Below are 25393 nucleotides of genomic sequence, written 5' to 3' on the forward strand. Positions count from 1 at the left end.
TCTTAGAAAGTTGATACACACTATTTCAATACAACATGATTTACAAAGAATTAAATTTATAAAGTTTTCAAGCAACAAATTTCTTATTTTTCTAGTTTCTCAACTTTTTGTTCGCAAAGTTTCTCTCTTGATTTTTCTTTTCTTTTTTTTTATGTACTTTGTGGTTCTTCATTTTTCATTTCTTCAAGATCTCCTATATATAGATGATTACTAATATCTATTGGAGGGTGAAGTTGGAATTTCACAAATCATAGCTGCATGAACACGTTTGATACATATTAGTAGAGTGGCATTATCAGCAGTGAGAGGAAGAATGTGACACATTGAAAAAGTCGGTACTGACACATAGTCCTTTTTGCAGAGTAGCGTAGAGGATAATGATTTTTTATTATAAAATTTCCAAACTATCCTCCTTCAGTGATAACATCTTGAGTCAGAGGCTTATGAATATAAGTTGTTGAAGCTTTATCAGAGTTTGGAGTTACTTTCTCTCTTTAGTTAATTTATTGAGTCAGAGGCTTCTAAATAAATTTGTTGAAGCTTGATCAGAGTCTCGAGTTACTTTCTCTCATTAGTTAACTTCTTGAGTCAGAGGCTTATGAGAAATTTGTTGAAGCTTCATCAGAGTGTCTCCAGAGCTTTGAGAATGTTGATACTTCAGAGTCTTAAATAAAATGTCATTCTAGATAAGATCCTTTCACAATTTATCATTGGTTCAGAGTGTGTTTGGTGTCCAGAGTTCAGAGTTGCTCGTTCAGAGTCCAAAATTTTCGCTAGTCCAGAATCCACAACTTGCTAGCCTAGCGTCCAAAACTAATTATTAGATCACGCACACTTAACAAACTATGAGAGTACAAAATTATTATCCTTACATTGTATACTTGTTATTATCAAAACTGAAGGATTAGTTGCAAAACTAAACTTGATCCAACACAATCTTCCGTAGTAAAATATTTCTGCCGACTATGATAAGATATATATTCTGTAACAGTATTAATAATCTTTTATTAGTGTTTACGAGTGTTTTTTGTAACTGAGTAGGCGAGATTAAGTCAAAAAATCTCGAAAGCTATTTGTGAAAATTAATTGTACGAAAAGTAATGTGCGTGAATTGAATGCAACTGTTTGTGTGAAGACAAAATAGATGCAAAACTTAAATAAAGCAGAACTCTGATTATAGACAAAAATATAAAACGTAATAAATGACATTAAAACGATACTGATAAATACTTCATTTAAGGAAATAAAATTACAATTAAAACAGAGGACGGAGACACGTATATTTTTCTCACAAACAGTTTCGCTCTTTAGTTCGGGTACTTCAGTTCTATAGAGAGAGTGTATAAAATTTTACGACCTTGATTACTATGTATGGGTCTGCTATTTATACTAGTCTATTAATAACCGTCCTCGACAATTGTGCTTTCAGATATGAAGGACGTGTGTCAAAAAATGCAGTTTATGCCTTCTGAAACGCTCCCACGTCGCCAGTCCATGAAAACTGCTAAAACCCATTATCTCACGTTCATAACGGCTAGAAACAACTAACTGCCTCTTAACAATATTTGGTCCTATAGATGTCGAGATGCCTCTTCTTCTGTTTGCTTTTAAAACCTCTAAATATATTCTAAGTCTCAGATGATCAGTGACTTTGTCGACCAATATTTTATCGAAACCCTTTTCGAGATTATGGACATGTTTAGAGGAAAGAAGGATCATAATCTTGTGGATATGTTCTTGAAATTCTTTTAAATCGTACCTATTATGTAGGTCGACGCTACTCAGTCGACTGCATTATTTTTGTCAAGTCATGTTTAATAAATGTTAATTAATGCTTTCAACACTCAGCGTTTCTTTATGCCAAGTTCCTCGTTGACTTCTCTCTTAGCTGAAAATTCCAGGCTAACATGACATAATTAACTTAAATAATTTTATATATGAGAGGTCACCCATCCAAATACTACTTCAAGTCAAGTACGCTTAACTATGGAGTTCTTATTTGTTAGGCTAGCGGGAAAAAAGATGCATTTTATTGGTATAGGTAGTACCAATCAATCCTTATAATTCCTTCAACCATGCAATGTCATACTTGTACACCCTCAAGATCCCTCTCATTCCGATGTAAATTCGGTTTTTGTGAACCACTTGTCGGTCTCAGGTGTTACATGTCCACTAATTTCTGCTTGGTTCATTCTCGAGCCATATCATATTGAAAAAGGTCTATTCTAATATCATTTGTAATGCTCCATATTGATTTCAAAATTATCGACCGATCCCACAAATCAACACGTGTCATTTTAGCATGTTTGTTTTGTTAGAAGAAGTTAATTATATCATACAATAAAGATTATTAAATTCTATAGGACTGTTTTATGGTGTACTCAAGTTATCTTTAATAAAACTATGCATTTTAAACTCTAAATGAACCTAAGTTATATTCAACATTTTAAAGATCACGAAACTTCCAATTAATTTTTAATTTAGCAACGAATAAAATTAATTATGATAATCAATATATTGTCGATGTTAATGCCTTCGCGTTACTTTGGATATCCATCAAAGTTGATATTTTGAGAATAAAAATATATGAATATTTTCATCAGATTTTACCTCAATGTAGTATGAGAGCGGCAACTAAATTTATTTAATTAAGTGTAAAAAGGAGTTAGAAGTCATATATTAAAATTCTTGACGGAAGAGAAAAATAATACTTATCTAACAACAACTAACATATGTCATTAAAAACCCATTAATTTTGTATTTTAATTATAATCATTTTCTTAAACTTTTTATATTTTTATAAAACTTTTAAATTTTATTGAAATTCAATGATATACATTTTATTTATTATAATAATTAACTTGATAGAATCTCATGCGATGCACAAGTTTTGAGTTAAATGTATTTGAATATTTAATTAAAATAAATGAATAATTTATTTATATAATCCTGTAATATGTTAATTGATACATTAATAGTGTAAAATATAAAGTAATGTTTTTTGAATTATAATTGTAATCACTCTATTTTAAAATAACTCTAAAATCCCTATTCTTTTGCTTATAAATAATGCCCTTGAATCTTCTTCCTTGAAACCACACAAGCTCAACACTTCAAAAGAACTCACAAACATATAAAAACATCTAATTTTAAAATGAGTTTAAAGAGTATTGCGTCCATTATCATTGTCATCTTTTTCCTTAACATCTTCGTCTCTACTACTCTTAGCTCTACCCACGAGCCAGTTCCTTCAAAATCGAAACATTGTCCTGATTTACGTATTTGTGTCAATGTGTTGAAAGATTTGTTGTCCATTATAGTTGGTGCTCCACAATCTAAGCCATGTTGCTCCCTCATTGTTGGTCTTGTTGATGTTGAAGCCCATGGATGCCTTTGCGCAGCAATCAAAGCTGATATTTTGGGAATAAACATTAATATTAATATTCTCGTAAGTATTTTACTCAATGTATGTGGACAAAAGCTCCCTGACAACTCTGTGTGTAATTTGTAATTCTTTGGCGCAATAATGTTACAATTTATTAGACAATTTTGTTATTTTTTATGTGGTCGATTTATGTTTTTATTTTGGGGGAATATTTAGATCTAGATTAAGGTCTTTTGTGGTTTTGTTTTATTGAAATTTGATTTTCTCTTACGACAATATGAACCTATTGCAAATTTTGATCATCTTTTAACATGATTCTAACATGATCTCTTACATAACGATTATTCGTGTTGGTAAACGCTAAACTAATGTGAACTTATGTTGATCCTCGTTTGTTATCACCCAAGGCCAAATCAACTTTGGTCTAGCCTAATATGAATTTCTCAATGAGATGTATTAATTAGAATGACTACAAACTATTGATAGGTGTAAGTTTTCACACTTTTATAACATTCTATTGGATGTTTTTTAGCACTTCTCAATCTCGTACATAATATTAACCTCTTCAATTGTTAAAAATTTTAGATCTTAATTAAGCTTTAGTGAATTTACTAAGTAATTTTTGAATTTAACTTGATCTATACATTGTTTCACTCTACTTGCCATATTTTGAGTTGGGTTTATTCAATTTGAGCGTTTGACCATTGTTGAAAATCTAAGAAATATAACTAGAACTTTTATTTTGAACCCAAACCTAAGTACATAAATATTGATGGGAAAAAAGGCCGGTATCTGAAAGATGCACTTGCTTGTGGATTAGGGTCAATTTCTTTTTTCACCTCTATAATTTCTCATAAATTTTTTATGAAAACCTAAAACTGTTTTTGACACTGTAAAATGCACTGCATAATTAGAAGACAAGTTAATTATTCTCATCTTCATCCATTTTATTATGAGCAAGAATTAAAAAAATATAAAAATTAAACAACTAAAAATTCTCATCTTCATCAATTTTATTAATTTAATTGTTTACTTCATGAAATTACAAACTCTTTTCTACTAAAGTTCAAAGACTCTAAGAAGAGAATTTTAGTTGAGATGAGCTGTGTAAAGCTTAAGGAAAATCAAAAATAATATTTGTAACTTACATCTTCGATCTAAGTTTTCAATATCAGTGATTATCATTTCTATCTATAAGACATTGAGTAAAAAAAATTATTAGTGGAAGACTCAATAATTTCGGATGGAATGCCACTGAAGGATAGATTAAGTGGAAGCGAGGATGATTTGTCGCGGCGTGAGACATATCTAAGCGCATCATACGTTCAAAATACAATAGAGTCGCCACCGAACTTTATTTATTTTAAAAGGAAAGAAAAAATATTGATTAAACCCACATCTATGGTCATCACAACCTAATTAGAGTTCGGGAGTCAATTATGCAAAATGAAGGTAACACCCCCTCACGTCTATTGTACTCAACGAGTCTCGTTTAGTTATGAAAATTCTAGTAACAGATAATCAATGTCGTATAGAATGTTATGACATCCACTACTGAACAGATAATTACTTTTTAGCAGTAAGTAAATAAAAACAGTAAAGAACACAGGAAATTGTTTACCCAGTTCGGTGTACAACAACACCTACTCTTGGAGCTACCAAGCCAGGGAGGAATCCACTATAAGCAATATTAATTCAGAGTTAAACTACCAGTTTACCCTCCTCACTTAAGACCTACCCAATGCAATTTCAATCAAGTGCTAGACCTGAGTTCCTACTCACTCCCCCTCAATCACAGTAGTGATAACAAACAGATGAAAATAAAAATAGAGTGAAGACACACTTCAAACAAATCTTGATCTTGCTTAAAAGCTTTAATCAAGAGACACAACACTCGTGCTTAAAAGCTTAGAGTGATAAATAAATTACAACTCAAAACACCCTAGTACAATGCAATCATCTAGGTAATAATTGCTTGACTCACAAGAAACACTTAGAACAAATAACACAGAACACACAGGTCGCAGCAAGCACGTTCTTCATAATCAAAAATCTTTGCTTCTGAAAATAGGATTAGAGATCTTCTTATAAGCAGCACTTGGACCTTGGGTCTTCCAAACATAAATTAGGGTTAGCCAAGTTAACCTAATTTCCATATCATCAGGGTGTTAACTCATATGCTGTAGACGAGATCTTCTAGAGTAAACCATACATCACTAAATATATAGTTTCCTAAAATGTAGCCTGAGATAAATAAGGAAACATAATAGCAAAACATAACAACTACTGCTGTCAATTACTGATGTCATGACATCGAGCATGACATCCAACTAACTCTTGTATTAGCTCAATCGTACAAAACCTGCAGAACACTGCACATATCATGTAATGACATTAGTCAAGACATCATAACACACAGGAATGTTTTATCACAAAATGCAGCCAATATGAAAACATCTACAGACTCCCGCTTTGAAAATTGTTTGGCTAAAACAATCTGTCACCATATCAAAGATTCTTTGCAGCAGAAAAACACACAGCACACACCCACACAGGCATGGAATAACTAATACATCTACAGTCAATCATCAAGCATAGCTACCATTATACTACTACTACCAGACAACATACATAACTACACAACTAGCTACACAAAACAGCTACACTACTGCACCACACAAAGATACTGCTTCCAAACACAGAGCTACACTACCATCTGCAAAAAGACACTTCATTCAACTACTTCATTGGGAATACTAGTTGAAACTTACATCACTTGTTCTGGGGTGACACCACACACTACTCCCCCTTTTTGCCAGAAATGTTGCCAAAGCAACCTTGATATTCAGACAGTTACAAGCTAGTAACAAAAGTCATTAAAATATAACAAAAACCACCATTAGCAGCTGCTCTAGTCTTCAGATTCAGAGCCATCAGAGCTGTCTTCATCACTTTCTTCATCTGTGCCATCAACTGGACTGGCCTCTTCTTTTTCCACCTCTTCATCAGAATCACTTCCATCTCCCTGTTCATCTTTATCTTCTTGACCTTCTGTCTCTGCAACACCAGCAAAATCATCATTTTCATCCATCTCCAGTGTGCTGATCATCTTCTCTATAGTTACCTTCCTAGCATCCAGTTCTTTGCAAGTCTCTCTGAGCATAGCAATGACTTCAGCTTTACTGGCAGATGAACTACTTTTTGATGTCTCAGCAGAAGTCATAACAATGTATGAGACATGTGTTCCTTGAAACAACTTATAGTGGAATGCCAAGGAGATTTCTCTCTTGCAGGCTGAGTCATTTTCATTGAGAATGTTGGGATACTGGTTCAAGATTATTCCACAAATAAGGGAAGGAAAGACAATTGGACCCTTAACACTGAAATTGCCTGCATGTTTCATTTTTTGGTCAAAAATGTAAGTTCCATAATCAAACTTAGCCTTTGTTCCCACAGCATACAGAACTTTCCAAGGACAGTAGAGATAGTGGACTTGTGATTAGTAGGCACCCAGTTAGCAACTCCTATCTTGTAAAGCAAGGCATACTTGATGCTTAGCTTGCTAGCAGTTAATTTCCCTTTGAGGGGCCAGCTCTTTACTTGCTTAGTAGTAATCACCTGACACGCTTTGTTGTCAGAAACTTCCAGCTCAGGCTGAGCTTCATCTCACCTTCCGAGAAAATTATTGATTACTGTTGAAGAGAATGTGACACACTTTCCTCTCACATACACCTTTCTAAAATATTTGGATTTCCTATCTGCATAGTCCTCTGACAAGTTTACTATAAACTCTTTAACCAACATCTCATAGCACTTGGAGAATTGAGTTACAGTTTTCATCAATCCTGCTTCATGAATCAGTTCCATAATCTCCTTGCAATCAAGGGAATTTTGAGCTAATTCCCTCTCCAGAGCCAATCTCTTTTGGTACACATACTTCCATCTATTGACACTTGCAGGATAGTGGAAAGAGACATTATCTGTAGGAACCTCTGGCACACTAGTAGCAAGCTTTCTAGTGGTAGGCTTCTTCTTCAATGGAATATCTTGGACATCCACTTCAACATCAGAATCTGATTCTTCAATGACTCTAGCCTTTCTCTTCTTGGGAACAAGCTTGCTCCAAGATTTGGTAGGGCCAACAGTGGTGCTCTTAGGCACAGCCTTACTCTTACTAGGACCAGTGGAGGTACTCTTGGACACAGCTTTACTTCTGATGGGTCCAGTTGAGGTACTCTTTGGAACTTTCCTCTTGGGAAGACTTTGATCAACCACTTTCTTACCCTTCCTGGTCATGAGCCTTTTTGCTATGAAGGGATTTGCATTTGCAACCAGATCATTATCTGAGAAATCATCAAGATCAACAACATTTTTACCTGAAACAACATTAGACCATCCTCAGTGTTGTCAGTGATATCCTGAGCAACATCAGCAGCTTCATCATTTCTTTGAACACCAAGATTCTCAGTGTTGTTAGTTACATCCTGAGCAACATCAGCAGCTTCATCATTCTTTTCTTCATTAGTCATCTGAACATCATCATCAGACATGTTCACAGCATCATTCTTCTCATGAACCTCATCAGCATCCATACCCACATTTTCATCTTCTTGAACAACATTTGGTTTAGGGTTCTGAGTGGTGGCAGGAATCACAGTTTGGAGAGGTACAAAAATCCCAAGAACCTTGTGCTTCTCATCCAAGATTCTAGTGACTATCTTGGTAATAGCTTGATGAACATACTTGGATCCTTCTTTCAACAGGTCATCATGAGGAACAGAGGATGAGGGGTTGGAGGTCTTACCTCGAACAGCTTCCTTAGGTCTTCTTGCATATGGAGAACGAGGCTTCTTCAAACGAAGATCTTCAGCGGACACCATTCTTAGAGGAGCAACTGCAAGAACTTCATTAGAGTTGATATTTGGAGTTCTTGAGTCGGAGTCAGATGTAGTCTTGGGAGAGGAAGATTTGGATGACTGGGACATCTTGGATAGCTCTGAATGAGCGACAGAAGGAGGTTCTTGAAAGTGGTTGAGAGCAAGGAAGATGAAACACTTGAGAGGGTAAGGTTTGATCTTGAGAGAGAAATAGAAACTATAGAGGTGAATTTACAAATGAGGAGGGAATTTAAAGTCTTTCACACTCAGCATCCACGTCACTAATTGAGTATTTAAATTGTCCAAAACCTTATTTCCCAACTTCTTTAATTGCTATAATTCCTCATAGATACATATTCCTAACTTGCCCCTCAAGTTTCCAAATTGTGTAGCATTAAGAGCTTTGGTGAATATGTTAGCTAGCTGAAGTTCAGTGGATACATGTTCCAAGCAAATCACTTTGTCTTCTACAAGTTCTTTTATGAAGTGATGTCTGATATTAATATGCTTGGTTCTGCTATGCTGAATTGGATTCTTGTATATGTTGATAGCACTGAGATTGTCACAGTACAATGTCATGACATTCTGTGTGACATTGTATTCAGTCAGCATTTAATTCATCCAAACCAGTTGAGAACAGCTGCTACCAGCTGCTATGTACTCAGCTTCACCAGTAGATAAAGAGACACAATTTTGCTTCTTGTTGAACCATGATATGAGATTATTTCCCAAGAAGAAACATCCTCCAGATGTCATTTTTCTATCATCAGCACTTCCAGCCCAATCAGCATCACAATACCCAGATAAGATGGGTTCACACCCATGAGAATACAACATATCATAGTCACAAGTTCCATTCACATATTTGAGAATCCTCTTGACCTAATTTACGTGACTTACTTTGGGTTCTGCTTGATATCTAGCACATACTCCAACTACAAAAGCAATGTCTGGTCTGCCAGATGTTAGATATAGCAGACTTCCAATCATGCTCCTATGCATACTCTAGTCAACACTAGTGCCACCTTCATCTTTAGATAACTTTAAATGAGTAGGTGCAGGTGTTCTTTTGTGACTAGCATTATCCATCCCAAACTTTTTGACAATATTCTTGGCATATTTGCTTTGAGAGAGGAAGATGGAGTCTTCCATTTGTTTAACTTACAGCCCAAGAAAATATGTCAATTCTCCAGCCATACTTATCTCAAACTCAGTTTGCATCTGATTGACAAAGTGTTTAACCATCCTATCAGGCATCCTACCAAACACTATATCATCCACATATATCTGAGCAATCATGATTTTTCCACCTTCATCCTTTACAAAGAGGGTTTTTTCTATCCCTCCTTTCCTGTAGCCATTTGTGGTCAGGAACTCAGTCAATCTCTCATACCAAGCTCTAGAGCTTGTTTTAATCCATAGAGAGCCTTTCTTAACGTGTAGACATTGTTAGGAAGATTTGGATCAGCAAAGCCTTTAGGTTGTTCCACATACACTTCCTCATTCAAGTACCCATTGAGAAAGGAACTTTTTACATCCATTTGGAATAACTTGAACTTCAAGATGCAGGCTACTCCTAACAGTAATATTATTGACTTAAGTCTTGCAACAGGTGCAAAAGTCTCATCAAAATCTACTCCTTCAACTTGAGTATAGCCTTAAGCCACCAGCCTTGCTTTATTTCTAGTTATAAATCCCTTTTCATCAGACTTGTTCTTGTATATCCACTTGGTACCAATAATGTTTGTTCCTTTAGGTCTAGGGACCAATTCCCATAATTCATTTCTTTTGAACTGTTCCAGTTCATCTTGCATGGCATTGATCCAAAACTCATCAGTCAGAGCTTCCTTCACATTTTTTGGTTCAATTTTGGATACAAAGCATGAGTTGGCAATGACCTCTCTAGATCTAGTAATTATACCACTGTTGGGATCTCCTATGATAAGTTCTTTGGGATGATCATTTTGAATTCTAATAGAGGGTCCTTTGTTGGGTGCTTCAGATTCAGATTTTGGGGGTGAATCATTGAGATCTTCAATTTTGACTGATCCTTCAGCTTGAGTTTCAAAGAATGTTCCAACATCCTCTGTGACATTGAAGTCTTCATGTTGGTCATCAACAATAACATTGATGGATTCCATCAAGACTTGTGTTCTGGAGTTAAATACTCTATATGCTCTGCTGTTTGTGGAGTATCCCAGGAATATACCTTCATCACTTTTAGGGTCCATTTTCCTTCTTTGCTCACGATCTGTCAAGATATAGCACTTGCTTCCAAATACATGAAAGTACTTCACATTAGGTTTCCTTCCTTTCCATATTTCATACAGTGTGGAAGAAGTTCCTTTCCTCAATGTGACTCTGTTATGAACATAGCAAGCTGTGTTCATTGCTTCAGCCCAAAAGTACATAAGTAGCCTCTTTGCATGGATCATAGCTCTGGAAGATTCTTGAATAGACCTGTTTTTCCTTTCCACTACTCCATTTTGCTAAGGAGTGATAGGTGAGGAAAATTAATGACTGATTCCTTCAGAAGAGCATAATTCAGCAAATTTGGCATTCTCAAACTTCTTGCCATGATCACTCCTGATTCTGACCACACCATTTTCCTTCTCTCTTTGAAGCCATGTACATAGGTCTTTGAACACCTCAAACACATCTGATTTTTCTCTGATGAAGCTTATCCATGTGTATCTAGAGTAATCATCAACTACCACATAGGCATAATTTTTCCCACCAATACTCTCTACCTGCATTAGTCCCATCAGATCCATATGCAACAATTCCAAAATATTGGAAGTGGTAAGATGTTTGATCTTTGGATGTGACATCTTGGTTTGTTTGCCAACCTGACATTCTCCACATACTTTTCCTTCATCAATTTGTAGCTTTGAGATTCCCCTCATAACTTCCTTGGATATGATCTTCTTCATTCCTCTTAGATGTTTTAGGTTCTTACAAGTAGCAGTTGTCTTTGGATCTGGATCCCTTCATGACTTCCTCATTTTCTCCATTTCTGACTATACATTCATCTTTGGTGAATCTGAAATTGAATCCTTGATCACATAGCTGACTAATGCTGATCAGATTTGCAGTCCTTTTACAAGCAGAACATTATCCAGTTTTGGAACTCTAGGACATTCTAGTTTTCTAACCCCTTTGATCTCTCCTTTAGCTCCATCACCAAAGGTCACATAACTAGTGGAATGAGATTTGATATCTACTAATAAGTTCTTTATTCCAGTCGTGTGCTTTGAGCAGCCACTATCAAAGTACCAGTCTTCTTTGGCTAACACTCTTAGAGAAGTGTGGGCTATTAAGGCAGTAGTTTTAGCAACCCATTGTTGTTTCTTAACAGGAACATTCTGCTTAGGTCTGACCTGAAGTGTCTGACTAGGATAACCATACAGTATGAAACAGAAAGGTTGTATGTGTCCAAATCTTCCATATTAATGACATCTCCATCTTTGAAATTTTCTCTTTGACCGGTTCATCCCCCTGTTTTCACGATGTTGTGACATTGGTCTTGACATCTGGTTTGACATGTGAGCTTCAGGCTTTGACCTGTTGAATCCTAAAATGGATTCTGATTTACCAACAAATCCTATTCCGGACATGTCACCTGCTTTTTGTCCAACTTGCAGAATTTCTTCCAAGGAGTCAGTACCATTGTTCAGCATTCTGATGGACTTTGACATCTGATCAAGTTAGGAATTCAACATGCTAATTTCACCATTAAGAGAGTCTATGGTTGCAAGATGCTCTTTCTTCTCAGATCCCAGCTCCTTTATGAGTTTCTTTTGTTTCTCCCCTTGTTTACACACTTCAGCACTCCTGACACACAACTCTTTGTATGAGGCTGCAAGTTCATCAAAGGTCACCTCATCTTCACTGGAATCATCATCAGATGCACAGATACTGGTTAGTGCTGTAACATGTTTTGCAGATTCCTCTTCAGATTCACTCTCAGAATCTCCATCAGACCATGTGACAGATAGCCCTTTCTTTTTCTTCTTGTGGTAAGTGGGGCATTCAGCCCTAATGTGTCTAGCCTTAACATCCATGACACTGAATCCTTTTTCCTTGGTTGGGCTTCTATTCATTTTTTGATCTTCTGCTAGAGTCATAGGTCCTGCTGTTGTCAGAGGGAATGTTCTTGACATTTGGTCTAGATTTCTGATATATTCTTTTAATAAATTTGTTGAATTGTCTACCAAGCATGGCTATGGCTTCTAACATATTCTCACTTCCACCATTGCTTTCTTTTGAGTCCTCTTCAGTATTAGATACAAAAGCTATGCTCTTGTTCTTCTTTTCAACATTGTCACACATACCCATCTCAAAGGTTTGGAGGGAACCAATGAGTTCATCTACCTTCATTTTGCTGATATCCTGAGCCTCTTCTATAGCAGTAACCTTCATAGCAAATCTCTTAGGCAGTGATCTGAGGATCTTTCTCACCAGCTTTTCTTCAGACATTTTTTCTCTTAAGGCTTCCTGAGGTATTGGCAATCTCAGGAATATTCATGTAAAAATTATGAATGGTCTCATCCCCTTTCATCCTTAGATTCTCAAACTTAGTAGTTAACATCTGAAGTCTAGACATCTTCACCTTGGATGTACCTTCATGAGTTTTTTGAGAGTATCTCAAACATCTTTGGCTAGTTCACAGTGCTGCACAAGTCTGAATATATTCTTGTTTATTCCATTGAACAATGCATTTAGAGCCTTGGAGTTGCCCAAAGCCAGCTCTTCCTCATCCTAGCTCTATTCTTCTTTAGGTATTTACACAATTGTTCCATCTTTCTCTTTCTTCACAGGATGTTCCCATCCTTTGTTCACAACTCTCCAAGCCTTGCTATCCACAGACTTCAAGAAGGCTACCATACGAGGTTTCCAGTAGTCGTAGTTAGACGTATCCAGAATGGGTGGTCTATTCCCAAATCCTCCATCCTTGTCCATAGTACCTGAATTTACTGTCCCTAGATCTCACCCAGAAATAGACAGGCAGGGTGCCTGTTCTGGTGCCAATTGAAAATTCTAGTAATAGATAATCGATATCGTATCAGATGTTATGACATCCTCTACTAAATAGATAATTACTTTTTAGTAGTAAGTAAATAAAAACAGTAAAGAACACATGAAATTGCTTACCCAGTTCGGTGTACAACAACACCTACTCTAGGGGCTACCAAGCCAGGGAGAAAATCCACTATAAGTAGTGTTAATTCAGAGTTCAACTACCAGTTTACCCTCCTCACTTAAGACCTACCCAATGCAATTTCAATTTAGTGCTAGATCTGAGTTCCTACTCACTCCCCCTCAATCACAACAGTGATAACAAACAGATGAAAATAAAAATAGAGTGAAGACACACTTCAAACAAATCTTGATCTTGCTTAAAAGCTTCAATCAAGAGACACAACACTCGTGCTTAAAAGCCTAGAGTGATAAACAAATTACAACTCAAAACACCCTAGTCCAATGCAATCATCTAGGTGGTAATTTCTTGGCTCAAAAGAAACACTTAGAACAAATAACACAGAACACACAGGTCGCAACAAGCACGTTCTTCACAATCAAAAATATCTTCTTCTGAAAATATGATTAAAGATCTTCTTATAAGCAACACTCGGGCCTTCCAAACATAAATTAGGGTTAGCCAAGTTAACGTAATTTCCATATCATCAGGGTGTTAACTCATATGTTGTAGATGAGATCTTCTAGAGTAAACCATACAACACTAAATATATAGTTTCCTAAAATGTAGTCTGAGATAAATATGGAAATATTACAACAAAACATAACAATTGCTGCTGTCAATTACTAACATCCAACTAACTCCTGTATTAGCTCAATCATACAAAACCTGCAGCACACTACACATAGCATGTCATGACAGTAGTCAAGACATCATAACACACATGAATGTTTTACCACAAAAATGCAGCCAATATGAAAACATCTACTAGTTTTGCAAATGAGTGTTAGGCGATATTTACATGCAGTCTTCTACTTATTACGCGAGAAAAGAAAAAAAAATTGGATTTTTTATTATTGGACTCGCTAAGATTTCAGAATCTCGTGCCTACATAAACTCATGGTGCAATGAGAAAATTAGAGCTTCGTAGTTTGGGTAGTAAAAAAACTACGAGCGTGTTGGTTGATTTTAATTGTGAAAATGAGTTAAGTTGCACTTGGACGGAAAATGACTAGTTAAAAATAAGGCTTAATTATAGTTTTAGTCTCCCTATTTTAATAGATTCACGAATTTAGTCCTCCTATTTTAAATTTAAACAGTTTTGGTCCCACTATTTTAAATTTAAACAATTTTGGTCTCCCTATTTTAAATTTTAAACAGTTTTGGTCCCTTTTTCATACTTTTGCACTTAAAATTAACGATGTTTTCATTTTTTAAATGACAAGTTACTTACAAATCATTGTATATAAATAAATTGTTGAACTTTATAGATAAAAATATAAGTTAAAAAATGAATATCTCATCGATTTTCTATAAAAAAAAGTGAGAGGGGGGCTAAAACTGTTAGAATTTAAAATAGGGGGACCAAAACTGTATGAATTTCAAATAGGGGAATTGATTTCGTGAATTAGGAAAAATTGGGGGACCAAAATTGTAATTTAGCCTAAAAAAATTGCGCTTGGGCGAAGAAAGACTCGCTCTTGGGCGAGGAAAGAGAAGTTACATTGGCTAAGTTGTTTTTAGATTTGCGCTTGTCGCTCGCACTCTCGGAGTACAACACAGTCACCATCGATTTTATTTGTTCCTAAGGAAAGGGAAAATGTTGAATAAAACCCCGAGGAAAAGAATGGTCATTGCAACCATATCGTGTTCGGGAGTCGGTTACGCGAGGGGATGGTACTAGCACCCCTCACATTCGTTGTACTCAACAGGACCCATTTAGTTAGTGTTTATGAAAAGTGTTATTGTGAATCAATTGCTAGCTTCTACATATTAAAGAGAGGAATCGATTTTGTTTTTTTAGTTTATTAGACCTGACAAGACTTTGGGTTTTGCTCCATCGTATCTCCAAGTGCAGTCGAGAACTTAAGGCTACGTAGTTCTAGGTAGAAAACTACGCATTAGTTGGTTACGTTTTCGAGAATGATGTGTTAGACATTTCGAGTGATTGAATTTTTATGTACTGCTCGCTCTTGGAGGCTGAAGTCTTTGTTTGTTTCACGTTGAAATGGCTAAAGCACACTCATTTCTGAAAAGGTTTTTAGGGTCGCACACAGGCGAAAAGAAGTTTGATTGGTTGGATTAACTTTAAGCGGATACGAGTATCTAGAGAAGGAGCTCTACGACAATATCCAAATACTCAGGAAGGGAAGAGGTTTAAACCCAATCACCTTCTTTTTCATTCAAAAAATAATATTAAGAAAAAGTGTGAGACAAATCAAAATTCTTCGTGTTTCTTAGGAATACAAATATTCAAACAATTAGCTCTATAAAAATGTTCGAGTATTCAAGAAGGTAAGAGGTCTAAACCTCAAGCACCTTCTTTTTTCATTCCAATTTATTATGAAAATGATTTTGAAAATAAACGACTTGTGTAGCAACCTGCCCTAAAAATTAAAGATTTAGAGTCGCCACCTATTCTGAAGGGCGAATAGGAAACCCTACGCGATTAAGAGATCGGGGTAAGATTATTATAATCAGGTCGAGGGAAGGTGTTAGGCACCCTCAACCCTTTCCTATTGGCTTTGAATCTAAGGGTCAAGTTTTATGGCTAAAAGTTAAGGTTAATAGCTAAGGAATTGAATAGGGGAAAAATTGAGATTTTAGGGAGGGGGACTCGCCTTGGTTATCCAAGTGCCTACGTATCTCCTTATGGAGAATCAGAGTCAACGTAGTTCGGGCACAGGATTGTACGCCTTAGAATTAGATTTGAATGGTTGACGGTATTTTGAATTACCGTTTCGCAGTTTTGAAAAGGTATTTTGAGTTACCTTCGTAGTTTCGCAGTATCGAAGAGATGAAAATCCGTGGTTTGTGGTTTGATGTGTTTTAAGTGTTTGGGCGTACAACCCTGATTTGATATGGCACCGTTAGATGCGGTGACCAATAGATTTGGTCAGCATAGCTAACGGATTATGGGGCATTGCTGGTTACTCAGATCGATAGATTGATCGTCGCGGGCAGCAAATTAAATATATTTTAATTTTTATATATTTTATATCTCTCGTCTAATGCGACTAATAGCTTTAGTCGGGTCGAGGAGAGAATTAATCGATGGTTGATGTTTTGCCAAATGGGCAATGGGATCGGGCAAACCCTAATGCATTTGGTAACTTTTATAGGTTTTTTGTTGCGATTTTTAATAATTAAAAATGATTAAATTAATTAAATCGAATAATCGAGATAAATAAAAAAAATCATTCTCAAAACTCCTAGCCCTAATCCTAATTTGTATTTTACCTTGATTAAAAAAAATAAATTAGTTGAAGTAAAATAATTAATTAATTTTTAATTTAAACAAACAAGTAACAAAATAATAAAATAAAAAATATATATGATGAAACCTGGTTATGATTGTAACACCCCAATTCTACACAAAGCATTTAGGCAAGAAAATATCAGAGTATTAAAATTTCATACAACACAATTAGGATGTTACACTAAGTAACCAAACAAACACCTTGAAAACAAATGGGCATCAGCGATGCCAAAAGCATACAACACCTGCCAATAAAACGATACATAACACACGGAAGATATGAACATATATATATACACGTATAGCTCTCACTATCAAAGAGGAGTTTTCCAAAATAAAGTGTTTACAATACACATCAGCACGTCATCACATATACATATTCAAAAGAGTCATATACAAATAAATAACAACAGACTCCCGACTCCCCAGTGTTACGTATCAGAGCAACCGACAAGACCAACTGGAGAACTACCTCTTCCAAAAACTCCCAAAGCGGCTAATCTGCAGGATGCCACTCAAGCATCAAATCAGCAGAAGGGTGAGAATATAATTCATAATGAAAAGCATGACAAATATAGTAATGCCAACAAGTATCATCAAGAATCATACAACAAGGTAATCCACTCATTTAACCACAATCGATATATAAGTAATACTACACATAAATGATAACATAAATTATAAAGACGAACAATGATGAATGAGACTCGACTATGCATATGCATGTGGTACCAAATCCGGAGTAAAACTCCTCCTTGTCATTATGACAAATACACCTTTGCCGAGCATTATGCTGGGACTTCTTTCCCTCAGGAAAATACACCTTTGTCGAGCAGTAAGCTACGACTAACTATCATCGAGCATTTAGCCCCCACTGATGACCTCTTGCCACTCGAGCAAATACACCTTTTTACCGAGCATTAAGCCCCCACTGGTAATAATTGCCAATTCAGGCCACCTGTTAATAGCATTCCGCCATTAACGTAATGAAATGTTATGCTGTGCAAGTTTATGACTCTATTACACGACAACATCATCATCAACAATATAACACGGTCACATACTCACGTTACACCGTTTATATTCTATCCAAAAGGATACATCACCAATTAATAACATCGTTATCAATTACATCACACCATAATTACCACACGGGCATTAATAAGCACACAACACACATTCACCGTCAAAACATACTTGCCACATCGGCATAAATGATCGCATAATTGCATCACATCAATTAATATTGGCCATTGGCCCACAACTCCATCAATACATCATCAACAAGTTGTAATAACAACATTTCAACAATGATAATACATCGTTTTCATAACAACAATTACTTGCCATAAGGCCACACATCATGTTAATAACTGTTATACCCCAAAATTTGCCCGCATCTTTTTTCAAGAAAACTCCAATCTGAAAATTAAGAGTCTCATATAATCATGGATTTTATTTCAACAAATATCCTGACATATGAAATACTTAGTTTTTAGAATTTTTCTTATACAGTAATTTGGCTTGCAGTTGAATTTATTCTTACGCAAACGCCAAATACTGTTTATTACTTCACACATGCTATTTATTTATTTACAGATAAATAGTACTGACACAATTGGTACAGAGTTAAATCTTTTTGCAGGCGCAGAATCAGGAAACTCAGACTGTACTGGTAACAAGTAGATTATTATTATCTTTTGTTTCCCACTAATTTTTGTACTATATTCCATTATTTTCAAAAATCTTTTCAAATCTCTTTTTCAAAAATCAAATCCTAACTTTATTCTCTACATCTCTCTTTTTCCCAACACTATCATACACTTTCTTTCAAATCTTACTTCCACTCAAATTCTCCTTTTGTACGGAATCACATCATTCCCCAACGTCTCTATCCTTCTTTCCACTCTATAAATACCTCTCATTTTTTCGTAAAAATCTCACATCAAATTCTAATTCATCTCTCAAAGTTCTACTTCATAATCCATCCTTTCTTCTTCCCCGACAAAATGGCAAAGCGGTGGGAAACGTGTTTTCTTATGGTCATCACCATTGCTACGGTGATCATGTCTTTCTTCTGTCTACATAGCCCGGAACACTGTGGACCTGGGATGCTTATGCTCCCAATCATCTACATGTTACTATTTGTAGCATGGGTTATCAATCGTCATTTTTAAAACTTGCCGTATTTCTAATTTCTTAAATGTACCGTTTATTCGTACTGTTCAATATAGTATGTAATATTTGTACTGTCAGTATTAAATGTTGTACTATTTGTCATAATATTGCTTAATTACTCAGATAATATTTTATGTGTTTTCTGCCAGTCAAATATTCATTTTTCTGTGCATTAAATGATTTTCAGGGTTATTATCGGTAATTTTGCCCGCATCCAGTAAATATTAGTTATTTATTATGTCTGTGTTTTTTTTTTAACAAGTCATGTAAATAAACTTTCATTTTTCACATAAAACAAAAACAAAAACAACAAAAAAGAAAAGAAAATTAACTTTGACTGTTGATTTTTCACTCTAACTGCTACGTCAATACCTGAACAGTCAGTCGACAGCCAAACTGCTGGGAGTACAATTCTCAGTGTTTTGTACCATCAATCAAATCAATCTTTTACAATTCAAAATTCCAAGATTTTTGTTCTAGAAGTCTTCTGAATATCACGCGATTAGCAGAGACTCAACACTGCACAAAAATCAGGTACGCTTAACTATCTCCTACACAAACAGTCCCTGACTAGGGTTTTCTTGTTTTTACAGGAGAAACAAGTCTTTGAGACCTCAAATGGATTTCATGCACATCCATATATCTCAAAGTACCATCATACAAATTTTCAAACTTCAATTCACTCAGACGCACCGTCAGCAGCTCAAACAGTCAACAGACGACCCGTTTGACCAAAAAGTCAACAGACAGTCAAAAATGAAATTTTTTGTCAAAGTCCATATTTTGTCAAAGGATTCATCATTTGATCATTGGATGATCATAATTCATCAAGGAAAGATCAAAAATCAACAAAACCCTAAGATTCAAAATTAGGGTTTTTGCCTGAAAAGTCAACTCAACTTTGACTGGTCATAACTCTCTCATCCTTCATCCAAAAATTCAAACCAAAGCTCATTTTGAAGGAAATTCAATTATCTTTCAAATGCAATTGATCCCATGGTCATTGCATTCACCATTTGAAAAATATGACCAAAGACATTACAGGTCATTTTCAAAGTCAACAAAAAGACACTTTTTTCAAAAGGACACCCAAGGAGCATCAAAAATCATTTTGACATGAGACCAAAGACATTGGTTAGAGGACTCTTTGAGGTTTCCAAAAAGTGCAAGAACTCCTTCATATGACAAAAATTGATGGATTTACACCTTGTTGAAGTTGGCTAAATTTTGGGAAAATACATGAAATCAACATTGCTCAAAAATGTATTTTTTCCAAATGGGGACAAGTTTTCATGGTTCAAACATCATTTCCATAATATAATGGGCCTCCCACGACCAAGACAAAGCCCACATCATTTTTATCCATTTTTGATTTAATTTTATCACATATAAGATTAAATTTAAAAAGGAAAATGGAAGGATAATGCATAGCTTGAATTCCAAGCATGACTCATCAAGAGAATCATTCAACTCTGTCCCAAGCCAAAGTACAGCAGAGGGAGAGAAGAAAATCAAGCCATAGTGGCTTAAATGCCAAGCTACACATGTGGAAAAAGTCAAAAATTCAACAAAACACTTATTGCTTTCTAGCTTAGATTTTAAGCACTTCAATGCTTATATATAGGCTAGTATACTTCAGTAATGAAGAGAGACAAGTTCAGAAACAAAGCCTTGCTTGTAACACACTTGTAATCACTTGAAACTTTTCAAAGAAATCTCAAATCCGAATTTTGAATTCCAGTCACTTTCCATACAAACTAAACATTCTAATACCTTCCTCAAGCATCACTGAACATATCTCAATCATTTCCAAGTCTTGAAACCTCATAAATCGAGCTACCTAGGCCACGGTTTGTTCAAACTAAAACTAACTTATATCTCATAACACACGCATATCTAGCAAGATGTAGACATATATTTGAACTTAGTGTGGTGTGTAGATCGTTTCTGGACATTTAATTAAGGTTTGGTTGCTTATATACGAAGTTACCATTTTAGGGTTCATACTCTCCAAATTAGGGCTTTCTGAAATAAGCAAAATTACAGGTTCTAAGTGGTACCATTAAATTCGTATGGACTAGACGAATTGAATGGGCATGTCGCGCCAAATTTATAAACACGTTTACCCCTATTCGCTATTTTGCAGGTTTAAGCATCACTTATTATAGCGATTTTTTACAAAAGCGCTGTTAAAGGTGTTGTCTGGAGGTTGAAGACGAAGACGTGTCTTCCCCCCATTGGTTCAGACGCGCGCGTGTTTTTTTAAATTTGTCTCTGATTCTGTGCTTTGCAGGTGTAACTTTTACCACGTGCCTCAATATCTGGGCCATCTGATCTCATTTAATGACTCATCCAACGCATCAGAATGAATCCCCATACCATGGACTCTCAGATTAATCACACATGATCATGTATCCTTTTATTTTCTATTTTATTTTAATTTTCTTTGCAAAATTAATTAAAAATAGTTTTAAAAATCCAAAAAATACACAAAAAATATTTTTAGACTTCTAAAATAATATAGTATTTTCTGAAATAAAAATATTTTATTTTTCTTCATAATTTCAATATTTTGCATAATTAATTAGTATATATTTATATATTTGCTTTTTAATTATTCTAACCAATCAAAAAATCATAAAAAAATTGTTCTTTATATTAAATATTGTTTATAACCTATAAACTAATTTTGTACATATTTTGAATAATTTTCTCTTTAAGTTTTAATTATTTGTGTAATTATTTGCATAATTATGTGTTAATTAACTTAATAAATTTCAAATCAAATTTCAAAAATCCCAAAAAAATTAGTTTTGTTTTAAAATTAATTAACAAGCATTTTGAACATATTTTGAACTTAATTTCTAGGTTTAAATTTTTATTTTCATTTTTTTTCTCATTTTAATTTAATTAATCACGCATTAATTATAATTAAAATCAATCATAAAAAAATCCAAAAATATGCCTTTTATTTTTCTTGCAATTTAAATTCCTAGATAAATGTATAGGATGTCAAATTCATGTAAAGACCTTACAACTCAGGGTAGACCTCCTAGTTTGCTTGCTCAAATCAAAACAAACAAAATTCTCATACACTGTTGTTTTTCAAAACAAAACTTTCCAAAAAGACAATACTTTGTATACATCCAAACACGGATCATTACAAAGTTAACGTTCTTTTCAAAACATCTTTCGAAAGATAAACAAACATTTTGTATACATCCGCACAAGGATCATTACAAATTCAATTTACAAAGGTATTTGAAACCACATATGAGCATTCTAAAGCAATTGAAAAATGATCGAAAAACAAGTGAGCTAAGCAAACTTAAGAGCCCATGGATAACCATGGATACAAAGGGTGCTAACACCTTCCCTTTGTATAACCTACCCCCTTACCCAGAATTTCTGAAAGGTCTTTTTTCTGTTTCTTTTATAAACCTTTCCTTAATTGGATAAAATAAAAGGTCGGTGGCGACTCTGTGAATTTTAAAAAAATGCGAAAGCATTAAGCGATAAAAAAGAGTCAGTTCACGTATCTCTCCCGCTCAGAGGTATGGCCCGAAAAAAAACGGAGGTCCACAGAACTGGCGACTCTGCTGGGGAGTCACTTTCAAAAAACAAAATGTTTTCAAAAGGGGTTACCTTAAGAGAATAGATTACTTCGATGTTTTCAATTGTTTGACTTGATTGCTCTATTTTTCAAAGGTTTGTTTGGGTATTTTGCTTGTGTGAAAGATTCTAACCCGAATCTCGAGATACCTTAAGTATATGACAATAGACCAAGGAAACTGTATGGCATGTACCGATACGGTTGATCTGGTAGTCATCGTTAGTGCGATACTTTGGTTTATACTGATGTCCCTTGAAAACGATCAAGGAGTATATTAGGCTTCCGAAATGTCATTAAACACTAATTTGTCTTAGAACCTTTTTAGTTGAACTTGACTTATGGCCTATTAAGTGGCTAGCTTTGAAATTGATCGAAGTTAGTTATCCTCGAGGAATATTTTGATCGGCCGCTCGAGCGCCGTATTGAGATGTTACTTCCAAGGATCATAGAACCCGAATACTATTCTAGGACAGGTTTTAACCAACTCAACTTCAGTGAGGAGGGTATCACCTATCAGCTCCATGCAAGCCTTTAAACCTAAGGCTATTGTTTGATTTGTTTTTGTGTGCCACATGTTTGCATCATAAGCATATCATTTTCTCACAAAACACTTCAAGGATCAAAGAGTTTACCTTTGTTTTTGCAGGTAATGGCTCCCGCCACCCGAGATTACATCCGAATCAACATCTCAACGGTACCATCTGAACTAAAAGACTTAGTGTCAGAATTCCCCAGGAATGTTCAATTCACCGAAAGGCATGGTCACCTACTCCATTTGGTTACCTCAAAATTTAAAGAAGACATGATACGGGTCCTGTTCCAGTTCTTTGACCCTGAACATCATTGCTTTACCTTTCCTGATTACCAGTTTGTACCCACTTTGGAAGAGTTCTCTGAGCTAATTGGATTACCTATTCGAGATCAATTACCTTTCACTGGTTTAGAAAGGATTCCAAAACCTGAAGTCATTGCTACTGCTTTACATTTGCGAAAATCAGAAATCGAGTCCAATTGGGAAACAAAGAGTGGAGTTAAGGGTTTGCTTGCCAAGTTCTTATTGGAAAAGGCTCGACTACTGCTAGAAAACAAAAGTTATCCAGCTTTTGAGGAGGTTATGGCCCTTTTGATCTATGGGTTGGTTTTATTCCCAAATCCCGACCAGTTCATAAGTGTACACATCATCAACCTTTTCCTAATCCGTAACCCGGGTACCAACATTGCTGGGAGACATTCTACATTCTCTACACATTCGTACCATGAAGAAACGAGGAACTCTCATGTGCTGTATACCACTACTGGCTAGGTGGTTTACATTTCATCTTCCCCGATCAGTGTTGAGAAATGAACAAAGAATGCAATGGTCTCGCAAGATTATGTCTTTGTCTCATTCAGATATCCGGTGGAACAACTTCTTTCAAAGAGACATTACTATCATTGATCATTGTGGAGAGTACCCTAATGTGCCACTCCTTGGCATCAAAGGAGGCATCACTTACAATCCCTCTTTAGCTCTACGCCAAAGAGGGATATGCAAGGAGCAACGGTCCTCATGACATGATTATCCGTGGCATTGTGTTTGATTACGAGAATGATTCTCATAGACACCGACGGAGTTTCATACAAGCATGGGACAGTGTCTATAGAATAGAAAGCAAAACTTTGGGGCAATGGAATTCTATCCCTATGGAACCTTACCTCAGATGGGTCCGCACTCATGCTCAGAAACTCATTATGCCATATCCCGCTATTCTACTTGTGACTATTGAGCCAAAGGTCGAAGGAGACGAACCCCAAGTTATTCTACACCCGGATATGCCAACTGACCTAGAAGAGTTGCAAAAATCTTGGGTTCAACTAAAAGAGGAAAGAGACACCTTCAAAGCACACTGTCAAGACTATGAGAGAAGGATATTGGAGCTCACCGGACAGCTTCAAGAAGAGCAGCAGGACAACATATTCCTGGGGGCAAAGAGAAAGCGTCCATGGGAAACCTGAAGGATCATTTATTTTATTTCTGTCTTGTAAGCCCAAATGAGGCAAAGAAAAAAAAAAGAGAATAAATTGATTAACTAATGTTTGTTTCTTCTTTAACAAATCTAAACTCTAAGATCCTTGAAAACATTGCACACACATTTCATTTCATACATTGCATTCATATACATTGCATATACATTTCATACATTGCATATACATTTCATTCATATACATTGCATCCATACATACACATTGCATAACAGGTTCACATGACGGATTTCTCATCTCCTCGTTGTTTATTTCAGTCAGAAGAGATGGAATCTGAGACAAGCATCAAGAACCTCGAAGCACAGAATGCCCAAGTTCAAGTGGCAATTCTGGAACTGGCAAAGGGGCAACAAGAACTGAAAGCCCTGATAATCAAGAAGAAAAAGAAGCCCAAAGGATCTGTAGGCTTGAGTCACCTTAAAAGGAAGATCAAAATCCCAGTCAAAAAATCCAAAAAGCCACCGATCCCTGAAACAGTCGGTGATGATGAACAAGGAGACAATCACAGCAACCAGGGTTCTGCTAAACCCTCTCTCTCTTCCAATGAAGAAGATGATCATTCTGGGGACGAACCAGATGATGACAAGTACCAACAGCTGGAAGACCGTATGAAAGCTATGGAGATACAAAAAGTACCTGGTTTAGATTTCAATGATCTGGGGCTCATCTCGAATGTTGTTATCCCTCCAAAATTCAAAGTTCCTGTCTTTGCAAAATATGATGGAGTTTCTTGCCCGAAACTACATCTGAGATCCTATGTGAGGAAAATACAACCTCATACAACAGATAGCAAATTGTGGATTCACTTCTTCCAAGAAAGTCTGTCGGGTACACAACTCGAGTGGTACTACCAGCTGGA

At 35.6% G+C, this 25393-nt stretch overlaps 1 protein-coding gene across 1 annotated transcript; it reads right to left on the minus strand.

The window, feature by feature from the left end:
• Positions 1 to 7051: 7051 nt before the first annotated feature.
• Positions 7052 to 8370, minus strand: LOC131658349 (uncharacterized). The gene is made up of 2 exons (XM_058927656.1): positions 7779 to 8370; positions 7052 to 7728 (listed from the first exon to the last, which is right to left on the minus strand). Exons 1-2 carry the CDS (start codon positions 8368 to 8370, stop codon positions 7052 to 7054), a joined length of 1269 nt encoding a protein of 422 aa, XP_058783639.1.
• Between the last annotated feature and the right edge of the window lie 17023 nt (positions 8371 to 25393).

The sequence above is a fragment of the Vicia villosa genome, linkage group LG3, assembly GCF_029867415.1.
Source record: "Vicia villosa cultivar HV-30 ecotype Madison, WI linkage group LG3, Vvil1.0, whole genome shotgun sequence".
Taxonomy (NCBI): Eukaryota; Viridiplantae; Streptophyta; class Magnoliopsida; order Fabales; family Fabaceae; genus Vicia; species Vicia villosa.

Bases quoted from the DNA above. Each gene is read 5' to 3' on its own strand.
- LOC131658349 (XM_058927656.1), bottom strand. From the start codon at position 8,370: ATGTCCCAGTCATCCAAATCTTCCTCTCCCAAGACTACATCTGACTCC. The intron at 7,729-7,778 runs GTCTAATGTTGT...ATGATTTCTCAG, and splicing joins CACTGACAACACTGAGGATG to ATAATGATCTGGTTGCAAAT.